General features: G+C 51.7%; 3 protein-coding genes across 3 annotated transcripts; all 3 read left to right on the forward strand.

The window, feature by feature from the left end:
• Positions 1-1,425: 1,425 nt before the first annotated feature.
• Positions 1,426-2,322, forward strand: EsH8_V_000955 (uncharacterized protein; the record flags this gene model as incomplete). The annotated part of the gene is made up of 2 exons (XM_083273471.1): positions 1,426-2,023; positions 2,105-2,322. 2 exons carry the CDS (start codon positions 1,426-1,428, stop codon positions 2,320-2,322), a joined length of 816 nt encoding a protein of 271 aa, XP_083126186.1.
• A 1,182-nt stretch (positions 2,323-3,504) lies between these two features.
• Positions 3,505-5,087, forward strand: EsH8_V_000956 (uncharacterized protein; the record flags this gene model as incomplete). The annotated part of the gene is made up of 3 exons (XM_083273472.1): positions 3,505-3,698; positions 3,803-4,062; positions 4,171-5,087. 3 exons carry the CDS (start codon positions 3,505-3,507, stop codon positions 5,085-5,087), a joined length of 1,371 nt encoding a protein of 456 aa, XP_083126187.1.
• Positions 5,088-9,785: 4,698 nt separating this feature from the next.
• EsH8_V_000957 (S8/S53 family peptidase) lies at positions 9,786-11,745 on the forward strand (the record flags this gene model as incomplete). Its single annotated transcript, XM_083273473.1, has 5 exons — positions 9,786-10,375; positions 10,439-10,772; positions 10,845-11,001; positions 11,131-11,383; positions 11,574-11,745. The coding sequence occupies 5 exons, from the start codon at positions 9,786-9,788 to the stop codon at positions 11,743-11,745; spliced, it is 1,506 nt and encodes a 501-aa protein (XP_083126188.1).
• Positions 11,746-12,279: the final 534 nt, after the last annotated feature.

Consider the following 12,279-nt stretch of genomic DNA (forward strand, 5'->3'; position numbering starts at 1 on the left):
ACGATCAGCGAGCAGGCGCAAAAGCGACACTGGCTGGGCGAAAAAAAGTGAAGCTCCATGACGGACGGGCGGCGTCATTTGCGACGGAGAAGCGACGTCATGGATCCCGGAAGGGATCGCGCGGCGGCGGAGCTGGCTCGATGCTCGGGCCAATGAGAGCGGCCGGCTCGAAGCGGATGGCCGCTGCGCTTCGCTGTTCGGGATTGAGGCCAGGCGAGGCTGAGAAATAGCTTATCCAAATAAGGCTTGTCCGTGGTGGATGAAGAATGAGAGGGACGGGCAATTGTGATAATCGGAGCATATCCGATTTTTGCCCCTCATTGGCACGACCCCGCCCCCTGCGCAAAACTGGACACTCGCGATGTTGTTTGGTTCGCGCCCGGGCCATCAAGCCTTGAGTCTGGTTCTGCATGTCGGCACGAAGAACAGTCGACGTCAGGCGAGGTCAGTCAGGCTTGAGTAAGCCGGCAGTTGGTCGAGTTAAGGATTGGCTTCCGGCCCACGTGGATCTGAGCGGGGGGGTGACGGCTTGATGTGTGAGTGAGGACCAAGCTCATCTGTTCTCGAGGTGTTCATCGCATGTCGGAAGACTCAGACACGCGGGCATTGTTGCGACGATAGGGGAGACGGGTTACGGCAGAACGAGAGAGTCGCTTGACTAAATTTCAGTTGGGAGGGCATAGGGTTGTTCGGGAGCATATATCTCAGGCTGAGTGGTCATCAAGGTTCTCTGCTCCTCATCAACTTCAGACTGTCTCAAACCTTTCTTCCCTCACAATGCGTACCTTGAAATTGAAGTGGGGTGAGCCGTTGGAAAAACGTCACCACTCGGAGAGAGCAGCGGCTCTCTCTCGGCTCTCTGCAGCTGTCAGCAGCTGGTGCGTATCCTTGTAAGGCCAGGGACAGGGGATGGGCAAAACGGGAAGAAATTGGAGACCAGACGCGCGCAGGTTCACGTGTTGGTTCCAGGACAGGAGACGCTCGCAGCTCGCTCCGTCGTGCCGGCCGTGAGGAGAAGGCGGGGTCGCCAGGGGGTCTCTTTTTGGGGTAAATGGAGACTCGACGGAGGAACTCGACCTTCGTCCGCATTGAATCCCACATTGGCATCAGGAACCTCGACTCAATATGGCAATTCGGAACATGATGCGTCCGCAAAGGACAACAAGGCGGTTTGAGTTGCCAATCTGGCCCGACGGGTCTCTCTATATGAAGTAGCTTGTGCTCGAGCTTGTGACCCGGTAGATTTGAATTGAAGCAGCCCGCCCTCCTTATTTATCTAGTCGCTTGCGTCGTCCTCTCTCATCTGCGTCTGATCCAATTGCTCGTGATAGTGGCATTTTCTGAGACTATTTGAGGCGGGAAAAAAAGTCAATCTCAGAACACCACCCACCCCATATTCAAAAAAGTACGCAAAGCAAGCCCACGATGAAGTTCCAATCTCTCCCCCTCGCCGCCACTCTCCTGGCTGGCGCCGCCTCCGCCTTCCAAGCCGGCAAGCCCCCCATGCCCCAGGCCAAGACGACCATGGCCGACAACTTCCCCTGGCGCGACCCCTTCACCTCCAAGACGACGGATGTCTACACGTCCACTTGCGAGGCGTCCAAGACCTTCTCCGCGACGCAGTACACCCTGCACGACCTCTTTGACAAGCCGCCCACGGGCCTCTTCCACTGGGGCGACGGCCTCAAGGACTTCTTCTCCGGCCGCGAGTACCCCGGCGGCTGGGCCGGCCTCGACCGCCACGGGTACGACCGCAACGTGCTCATGATGGAGTACGCCGACGTGCCGCTGCGCGTGCGCGAGTGGATCGAGGAGCAGGAGCGCGACGACGGCGAGGGCAAGGGCCTGTTTGCCGTTTTCGACAAGCCGACCGGCGCCGAGGAGGTGATCAAGGAGCGCGTCGCCATCCTCGAGGCCGACGACGTCGACCGCGAGCTTGACCAGAAGAGGGTCGCCATCTTCGCGCCCGGCGCGCTGTACTCCATCCTTCCCCTGTTTGTTGCCGACGGCAGCGACTGTAGATGTGAGTAGCAACCCCCCTTCCCCCTTCTCCTTCGCCCGTGCTTGTCCATGACCACTTGACCATTGACTGACTCCGTGACAGCGACGCTTGCCGACTTGGAAAGCTACACCGCCGTCCCTAAGGACGCCGCAGTCGTGGCGTGGCCCGTCAGCCACACCCGGCCAGACATTGCGAACAGCAAGAGGGACATTGAATTCACCGTCAAGGCCCAGGTTCTTAAGCTCAAGGAGGACGCGACGGAGGCCGAGACCGAGAAGCCCAAGGAAGCTGACCAGAAGGAGATCAAGGATGAGTTGTAGAGGAGACGACCGACGCGGAGAGAGGCGGTCGGAGGGGGATGAATACACGAGAAATAGATTTCTGTATCCTTACCATTGTGGTCTCAATGGACCACCAAGTTGCATGGGCCGGGTTACGGCAAATTCCGATAATAAAACTTTGAGTAACATTGTTAATTTTGAGTTGCATCAATGTGTGGTGAAAACATGGCCCAACAGCTTGTACCAGCGGCAACGCGTGATGATTCTCGTGGGTTAGTTAACCAGCGGGAGACACTGCCTGGGACACCCACAAGCACTAAGCGATGGAGCTGACCCCCGGGTTTTAGCGCTAGGCACCTGCCCCAGCGCTGGTGGATCTGCTCGAACACTTCTCCAGCATTATTAATCCATACTCTTGGCGTTTTCTCCGTGGAACTCCGTGGAGCGCCGTGGCCGCCACGGTGGCTGAGGCATTCCCAGGCCCTCCACGGATTCCACACCGAGGCTCACCGGGAATCCACTAGTATTCACCGACACCACGGACGCGACCGTCGACGCAAACTGAGGAGTAGATTCATGCACGACACGAAATTCCTGTCGCTGCAAATTTAACAAAACTTTACAAAAACAAAAGAAATCGTGATTAAGAACATGTTTGAAATATTTTGCGTCGCATTTCTGAATTCACCGTTTATGGGACATAAGAGGCGAAATAGAAGACGTGTTGGTGGTCAAGTTGATCGAGTGTGGAAGGGGAAATGCCAGCATTTTAAAACATTGAATATTTGAGAATGGCGAACAGGTATGTAAACCGAACGTGTCCATGGAGCCGCTCCGGCCGACTCTGCACCGGCGTCCGTTCGGACGGCGGAATTCGAGGCAGACACTCAATGTCCTCCGCGGAGCCTGCTTCCACGGCGTCCTCCTCCGCCGGCACGTCTTACTCGCTGCGAGTCATTCGAATACCGCCGCAAGTGTCTACCACCACGGCGACTGCAACCACAAGAGTCCTCGTCCACGGCACCGGCACGCGGACATGGCGCAATCTTCGACTTCATCCGTGGAGCATGGGAAAAGTACTATAAGAGTGAGCTTCCTCGACGCTTTGACAACTAACAGAACCATCATCGCATCAACAACATCTTGATCTTCTTTATTCATTTCCTCGCGTCCTCCAACATAACCTCCCTCAACGACATCTTCACCACCGCCACCGCAGCAATGACCGCCCGTTACGAAAGCGCCGCCGTCAGCCCCGAGCCCCTGGGCCGGCCGCTGACCTTCCCCTTTTCCAACAAGACGGCCAAGAACCGCTTCCTCAAGAGCGCCATGGCTGAGAACCTGGCCACCTGGAGCGGCAGCGAGCCCTCCAAGCGAGGCGTTCCCACGCCGGAGCTTGTCGAGGTCTACCGCAGGTGAGTTAACACTCTTTCGAACTACCGCCGCCACAGGTGTGGTGTATGTGTGTATATACCGTGGCTTTACAATAGAACTAATACGATCCTTTTCCCCCGAACAGATGGGGCGAAGGACCCAACAACTTTGGCGTCGTCGTTACGGGCAACATTGACATCGAGTTCGACTACATGAGCGGCATCGGCGACATGATCATCACGCCCGAGTGCGAGCCCGTAGGCGAGCGCTTCGAGGGATTCAAGGCCGTAGCCGCCGCGGGCAGAGCCGACGGCAGTTTACTGCTCGCGCAGGTCACCCACGCAGGCAGACAGGTGCAGAAGAAGATCCAGCCGAACCCCATCTCCGCCTCAGCCGTGAAGCTGGGTTAGTTTCTCCTTTACTTTTCCCTCTTACTTGTTGCCTGTTACCTCCCTCGTTCAATATTCACCTTTAAACTCAGGGAAGCAAGAAGCTGACGCAGACCACTTGCAGAACCTAAGATGGGCATGGAATTCGGCACACCCCGCGAAGCCACCAAGCAGGACATCGCCCGAGTCATCGAGGGCTTCGCGCACGCCGCCGAGTACCTCGACAAGGCCGGCTTCGACGGCATCCAGCTGCACGCGGCGCACGGCTACCTCATCGCCCAGTTCCTCTCGCGCACCACCAACAAGCGCACCGACGAGTACGGCGTCCAGACGCTCGAGAACCGCACGCGGCTCATCGCCGACATCGGCCGCGCCATCCGCGCGCGCACGTCGCCCGGCTTCATCCTCGCGGCCAAGCTCAACAGCGTCGAGTTCCAGGACGGCGGCGTCACGCCCGACGAGGCCCGCGAGCTGTGCGCCTCCCTGTCCGGACTGGGCTTCGACTTTCTCGAGATCTCGGGCGGCACGTTCGAGGAGCTCGGCATGACCTGGGAGAAGGAGTCCACGCGCCAGCGCGAGGGCTTCTTCCTCGAGTTCGCCGACACCGTGGTCAAGGGCCTGGGGAGCGACGCCGAGTCGCGCAGGACGAAGGCGTACATCGTGGGCGGCATGCGGACCGTCGGCGCCATGGTCAAGGCGCTGGACGTCGTCGACGGCGTCGCGCTGGGCCGGCCCGCGGCGCAGGAGTTCCGCGTCACGTCCGACATCCTCGAGGGCCGCACGGCGGGCGTCATCCGGCCCGTCGAGATGATGGAGAACGACTTTGGCTTCGGCCTCGCGGCGGCGCTCGCGCACATCCGACAGGTCAGCAAGGGCCAGGAGCCGTTCGACGCGAGCGACCCCGCGACGGTGGGCACTTTTGCCGCCGACATGCAGGAGTGGTATGGAAAGCTGATTGCCGACGGCGACAAGCTCGAGCACCACGGTGGGGTGGACTTTTCGGGGAAGACTCTGCCCTACGGTACGACTGCAGCGGCCTGATCTGTGATATGTTAAGTGTGATGTACAAGTAGACTTTCTTCTTGTTATGACTTGTAGCGGGTGTTTATACATAGAACTTTTCTTAGCTTCCTACTATATGAATCATTGAGTCTCATGCGTTACATCCATGCTGTTTTTGTGAAAAGATGTGGACTGGTGCGAGCATATCTCAAAGAGAGACAGGATACCAACTTGGTGTCCAAGCTTTGACTAGACGGGGTTCCTTTTAGCACAACAATTATAAGCAGTAAAACTTGTCCCTAACTGCTTTAATGCAAGCATATTTTTTGGTTATATACAATGCATATCAACACGTGAATGCTAGACTTCACTAGTGTAGTTTTTTGGTGTAGACATTAATTTCTCTTTCTGTATTATCCCGCCGTTGTGTATCCGTTGTACTACCTAAACCCTGGAACTTTGATACGTTTCCTAGCTTACCTAGCTCACACCTCCTCAACTATGCAATTACTACACCGCCGGTATATACAGGTTGGGCAACTAGTTATATTATCAGGTATGGCTCTGTCACCACATTGGCACTAAATATGTTAGCTGGAAGATCTGCGCCCAATTTTTGAATGAAGGTGTGATTCATACGCATGTCCATATGTGTACACTAGCCCCCCTTGTTGTTGTCCGACTTCCACTTCCAATAGACGCGAGTCCAAATGATGGTGTCGGACTTCTAATGGAAAATACTACATTTTGTTAGTCTCAAATATTTTCAAGTCTGTGGTTTTTCTCACCGGTATCCGACGACATAACCACAACTTGTCCTCCTCTTTCAGCATTAATCGGTGTTAGCTTGAACTTTCTTTTGTTTATGCGCTTCCAAGGTTTGAAACTTTTAAGCAAGAATGACTGAAGTGTTTTGTCGTTATCAGGGTCCCAAGACGCCATTTTGTGTGTTAGTCTCTCATAACAACTTGCATCCCAACTCTCGCGATCTTGGTCAAAATCAAGGTGGGGTTCACCTAGGAAGTTCTTGGTGTTGCTTTGGTTGCCTTGCTCTACGAGGTTTAAGTCTTTTGTTGTTGGTTCAAACATATTCTTGTCTTCGATAAAATTCTTGACTGTACTTCTACTATGCTGCCTTGAGACAACATCAGAGTTCTCATCGTTTCCGGCGCCTTCTGGTATCTCCTCTTGGTAACTTGGAAGAGACTTGAGGGCGAGAGATCTTAGATGCCCGGCAATGTGGCTCTCTAGCTGTTCATCGACCGTGGATTCATCTTTGCCGCATAGGGGGCACGTCGAAAATATCTTGGCCACTTTACGAGAGGTTCGATTCGCAAAACCTTGGAGCACAGAATCGCTCAAGGTGGTTTTGTGGGCTTTTCGTACATGTTTTATGAACTCTTCCCTGGTAGAAAACAATCCTATCTCACGGTGAGCATTGCAACGCCAGATTCTGTAGTGCTGTTCCATATGGCTTCGCCATTCATCGCCATGGCTAAATAAAACGTCCGGTTGGTCGCAGTCTTCAAAGAGACACACGTATGGGTCCAAATCGTTCCTGACATGGTTCCTTGAGCACAAGTTAGGAGGCATATGGAATGAAACCTCGTCTTGGGGGCGATGAATCTGCGTTAAGGGAAGCGAAGTTACTCACACCCATTGTCGCTCATTAAACACTACTTTAGCCGGCAGAGCATAAAGGCAATAAGGGCAGGTGATCTCTCCTATTGCTCCAGGGTCTGACTTCTTCAATTGCTCATACTTCTGTTTGGTAGCAAGACCAGGAGCAGGAGGGAAGACAAGAGTTTCGTGGTCACCTAAAGCAATTGTCATGCTTGTTGAAACAGTAGAGGGAACTGAAGAAGTTTTTCTGAATTTTTGGGGGTCCAGAGTCGTTGCGCTTTGAACCAGGGAAGAGGCATATGTGGAAGCTGAGATGAGGATATCCTTGACGTAACCTAGTTGTGTATTGTCCTTGGCCAGGGGTGTTGTGTTCTGTGAAGATGGTAACGTAATATTAGCCTTCGGGACAGTATTATAGGGCCTGGTAGCGGCGATTTCTTGACAGTGTCTCCTGTGCAAAATCCGTTTCCGTCGCAATATCATTGCACGAACAAGTCGCTCTTGGATATTTTTGCTAATGTTGGGGAAGCGGTCGCTGATATGATGATCGAAAATGCTAAAGAGCATTGGCTCCACATCATTACCGTCGTCATCCTTGATCCGAAAACTGGTTGCTTTTTGCATCTGTGTTTCTTTGCTGGCCTTTCGAATTGTGTTTGAAATCTTGTTAAGGTGACTAATCTCAGTCCCAATGTGTATAAAAGACTTTTGCAACTGCTCATTTTGAACATCCAAAGGGTCAACTCGCGTATTTCCCCCCATCTCATCAAGTATGTCAGAGCCTGTATATTCTTAGCCTGGCTTGCTAATTGAAGTAATCTCTCATTTAATTTGCGAAGACATAATAGAACAATGACCCTCACAATTTTGTATGCGATAATCTAAAGATTCCAGCAGGCCATTGACGGCATTTCGAACATCTGGAGCGTATCGCAGACGATGGTCCATAGATGCTCGCTCGGGGGCGAAAACCCCCATAACCGTCGCCCAGGTGGAGAATCTTGCGGTCTGATCCTCTACCATTGAGAGCTCCCGAGCATGAACAGTAGAAGCCCGGAGAAGGCATTCCTGGAAGGATTCCAGGCACTTGTTGGCGGAGGCGGCAACTGTCAACCCCGCCGAGTCTTGACACTCGCGGTCCTCGTCTTCGTTGGCCATGATATCGAGAGACGGACTTCTTCCGACTTGAAGGATTAGGGTAAGAAGCTACTATAGTCGAGTTGGCTGTATAAATCACCTAGTCCAGATAAACTACACAGCTAAGATGAAGGGAATAAGCATTATCTTGATAGCATGTTCCCAAACGGAACACCTCAACCCACCCAATCTTGGGCATCTCGTAATTGGTTCGCCAGATGAGGGGGCACTAGCATGCTGTTTGTTTTCAATAACTTGTTTGACCTGTACCTAGCTTAGCGTATATTCTAGGTTTGACTTTCACTTGTATTTTGCATACAGAAAAATTTCATTCAAACTTTGAAATATATTAACAGTTCGGTCCAGAGTCAAAACGCAAATTCTCATTGTCTGGGTTGGATTATCCTACCCAATACGTTAGTGCATCATGTCACAATGTTAGAAATATTCTCAGCCGCACCCATCCCTGTCAGCCGTAGTGCCTTCAAGGAGCGGCTCGTCAGCTGAACAGCGACGAAGGACACAGCAGAACCGTCACCGAGATACCTTCGCGAAATGATAAGCGCTATCAGCAAGTTTTGGAACGCCCACTACAGCGCAAAGTCGTAACGGGCCTGCTTAATGAGCGATGAGATGGCCGTTTTCACAGCTCCGGGACACGAGGCTACGTGTGGCGAATTGCTTCTGGAAGCATCGGAAACAATCATGCAGATGGCAGACATCGCCAGACTCAACGACCCCAATAAAGACAACAGGGTCTTTTACAGTCATCTCTCCTCCAACTGCGCCAGATTGCAAAATTATTTGATGGCCTCTCCTCACATTGACGTTGGACTGGCCCGCCAGACTCTAGGATATCTCGACTCATTGGTCCCAGAGGGCGGCCTCCAAGAAATGGCGTCCTACATTGTCACGACGGAAGATCGTCTCAAGACACTTAACCACTACTGGAAGGTAGTGCGAAACCTACACAAAAGCGCGAAACTCGACTTTGTCAGCCGTTGGTTGCGACCGGGGGCATCCGAAGAGGGGCGAGAATCATTGGATCTCAGCCTGGAAGGTTGTGTGGATGATATCACTAAGCGACAATCGATGCCGCAATCGAAGGAACACAACATTAAAGTCGCAGATCCGAGTACTGAAGAACCATCACCTTTCGTCTGGAAGGCAGCTCAATCGATTTTTGATGCGTTAATGAGCTGCAAGAAATGCAGCTGTTCCTTCCCGCATGATTTTGGAGCGAAGCTCGAACTAGGCACCTACAGAAAGCCAGTCAAGCCTGTAAAATCGAGAATAAGACAACATCGGATCAAGGATGAAGCAGCTGGAGGTCTAGATTTCGATATGTTTCTCTCCATGGAACGAGACTGGCACGAGGTTCGAATCCACACAACCAAGGAGCAACGGGTTGGCTTCAGTCTTCCAGGGGAGGTGGCCATTACCCAAGGGAGCCCAGCTGCCAGCGTGCGCGGAAAGATAGAGACGCTGTGCGCACAAATAGCGAGATCGAGATCGAACCAACTACGTCTCGATTTGAAGCTCACCGGTAACCAGCTCTTCGAGATGGGATTTGCGAATCCCACTTTCTGTATCGACAAAACTGCCGAAGTTATCTCTCTTGCTCAGTGCATTGAGGAACGTCAAGAATGCTTCACCGAGAAAATTAAGCGAGTGCTCTCGCTCATTATCGGCTATGCGGTTCTCCACCTCGACAATACTTCATGGCTTCATACAGGGTGGGGGTCGGCAAATATTAAATTCTTCCAGACTACCTTATGCGAGGTTCCGTTGCGGCCATTCATCGAAACTCGGCTGAATCACAGAGAATTCGGCGAAAGGAATGCATGCAACGCGTTTAACGCTAAAGATTTTGACTCTGGGCATCTTTGTCCAGCACTAATATCCTTGGCCGTGGTTTTGATGGAAGTGTACTTTGTCAAGCCGTTCAAAAGCCTTGCCGAGGTGCACCGCAGACACATGACTAAAAACCCTAACTGGAACAGCCGCATCTCCCTCCTAAACGTAGACCTGGTTTTCAACGGCGCCGAGGGTGGGGAGGAAGGATGGAGATCCCATATCCCAGAAGACTTTCTTTATCTCCTGAAAGCAATAGACAACTGCTTAGATTGCGAATTGTGGGAGGATGCAGAAGGACAGGCTCTAGATCCTCAGATACTGAGGTCGCGGATATATCAGGAGGTTGTTCGACCACTTGAGCTTCACCTTACCCACGGTTTTAAAAACATACCACTAGACGGCGTCGATAAACATGCCAGAGAGATTAACTTTGCACAATGGGGACAGGTTATCAACAACAAGGAGCCAGAGGACCTGGTCACTGCCCTATCCCCAGGAATGGCCACACCTGAACGGTTACAACCACCTACACACATACCACTTGGTCAAGGCATAGTAAGCCAGATTGAACCATTCCTGGCCGGATTGGGGTACTGGCATCAACAACTTTTGGCCCTATACCCAAAGTTGAATCTTAGTCTTAAGCTGAGTCCAGGCGTTACCATTAACTCAGCCCAGTTCTTCGACGATGAAATAGGCCATCCGGAGGGGTAAGTCTATCATGGCATATTGTGTGAATTTTATTCCTTTCCGTTTGAATTAACTTTCTACAGAACCAGCAAATATGAGGATTGGAAATCTAGACACCAGGACATCTACAAGAAATTTATCAAAAGTCACGTCCAGTCCTCTCCTTCGACACCGGTCAAAATTGCGATTCTAGACACAGGCATCGACGAAGATCACCCCATCTTTGATGCCTACGGGGAGTTGAAGGGAAAGATCAACTTCTATGACGAGTCCCGTAAGAAAAAAGTACCAGATGGAAATGGGCACGGCACTTTCGCGGCCAGCCTGATCCTCGACTATGCCCCAGATGCGGATCTCTATGTGATCAAAATCTCAGGCAAAGATAACGCAAGGCCAGATGCCCACGTTGTGATAAAAGTAAGTGAACTTCTAGAACTTTTTATGATTTCCATTTCCTTATCCAAGGGAACTGAACCTAATGAGTTGCAGGCCATAGATCACGCAGTCAATGTGTGGCATGTGGACATCATTTCCATGTCGTTTGGGTGGCCATCCTCCGATTTTGATGGGTACAATGAGCTGCAAGACGCTATCGACAGGGCATACAACAAGCAGGTTCTTATGTTCGCCGCCGCCTCCAATAGCGGTGGCAACTTGGGTCGGGCATACCCCGCCAGTAGCTCGCATGTCTTCTGCGTACATTCGACCGACACACATGGGAACAGGTCAGGCTTTAGCCCGACCCACGAAAAAGACACCCTTAATTTCGCAACAGTCGGCGAGTCAGTCCAGTCCGCGTGGCCTACATTCCTTTGCGACGATGTGCCTGGCCAAAGTTACCTCGTTTCACGGTCCGGAACCTCATATGCAACGCCAATTCTTGTGGGCATCGTGGCATTTCTTCTACAGTATGCCCGGCTGCATCTACCGAAGAGTGCAGCGGCAATGAAGCGGAAGGAGAACATAGAGGCTCTGCTAAAAAGATGCGCCGAGCGCGGCCTTAATTACGAGCCCAGAGACGGCTATTTGTACGTCCAACTGAGTTTGCATAGGCATAACCTATTCGGCAGGGAGTTGAGGGATGTAAACTATGAGATCCTACAAGCTTTGAAACAATAGCAACAACAGTGGCATTCCGTAGTGTCAGAGCAACCACGAGCCGGGAGTCGCAGTCATGTACATTTAACTGAACTTGCATACATACATCCGCCAGGTTAGCAAGTGCCAGGAGCTGTTCGACGCGAGTGACTCCGCGACGGTGGGCACTATTCCGGCAGACATCCAGCAGTGGTACGTAAATATACCAGTCTATCTTGATGTTTATGCAGTTCAAACAAAGACCCTTGGTCTACTTGCAGACACAGGATGGCACTTCGACGTATGGAGCTAGATTCGGTTTTGGAGTTGACGAAGAAGTTTCACTGATGGAGTCGACCTCTCGTGTGTCTCAATTGCTCAGATTCAATAGGATCTATACCAGCGCTGATGTTTTTTTGCAGTGTATGCAATAAAATGGCATCATGATATAGTGTCATTCATAATACCAAGCCCAAATTCCCGATCTTTTCAAGTTTATGCAAGTGAGACTCTGGCCCGATACACTACAGGTTAACTACTTGACACAAGTATATCGTCTAGCTTCTGATACCAATACGATACTTGAGACTGGTCCTCCTTCAGTTCTTCTTCCTCCTTCATGTTATCTTCCACCAGTACAATACCCAAATTTCTGGCTCTCGCGATATCTTCTTCTGTGAGAACCTGTTCTTGCATCTCCTGTAGAACCTGACTCATTCTAGTCGCCCAGTATGTTTGGAAGAACACTGCCAACGACGAGTTTGTCTCATCAAGTATCCTTTCGAACTCAAGTATTAAATCCTCCAAACGTACAAGTTCAACCATGTCCTCTTCACGAATCTCTCTG

The sequence above is a fragment of the Colletotrichum jinshuiense genome, chromosome 5 (assembly GCF_051148585.1).
Source record: "Colletotrichum jinshuiense chromosome 5, complete sequence".
Classification (NCBI taxonomy): domain Eukaryota; kingdom Fungi; phylum Ascomycota; class Sordariomycetes; order Glomerellales; family Glomerellaceae; genus Colletotrichum; species Colletotrichum jinshuiense.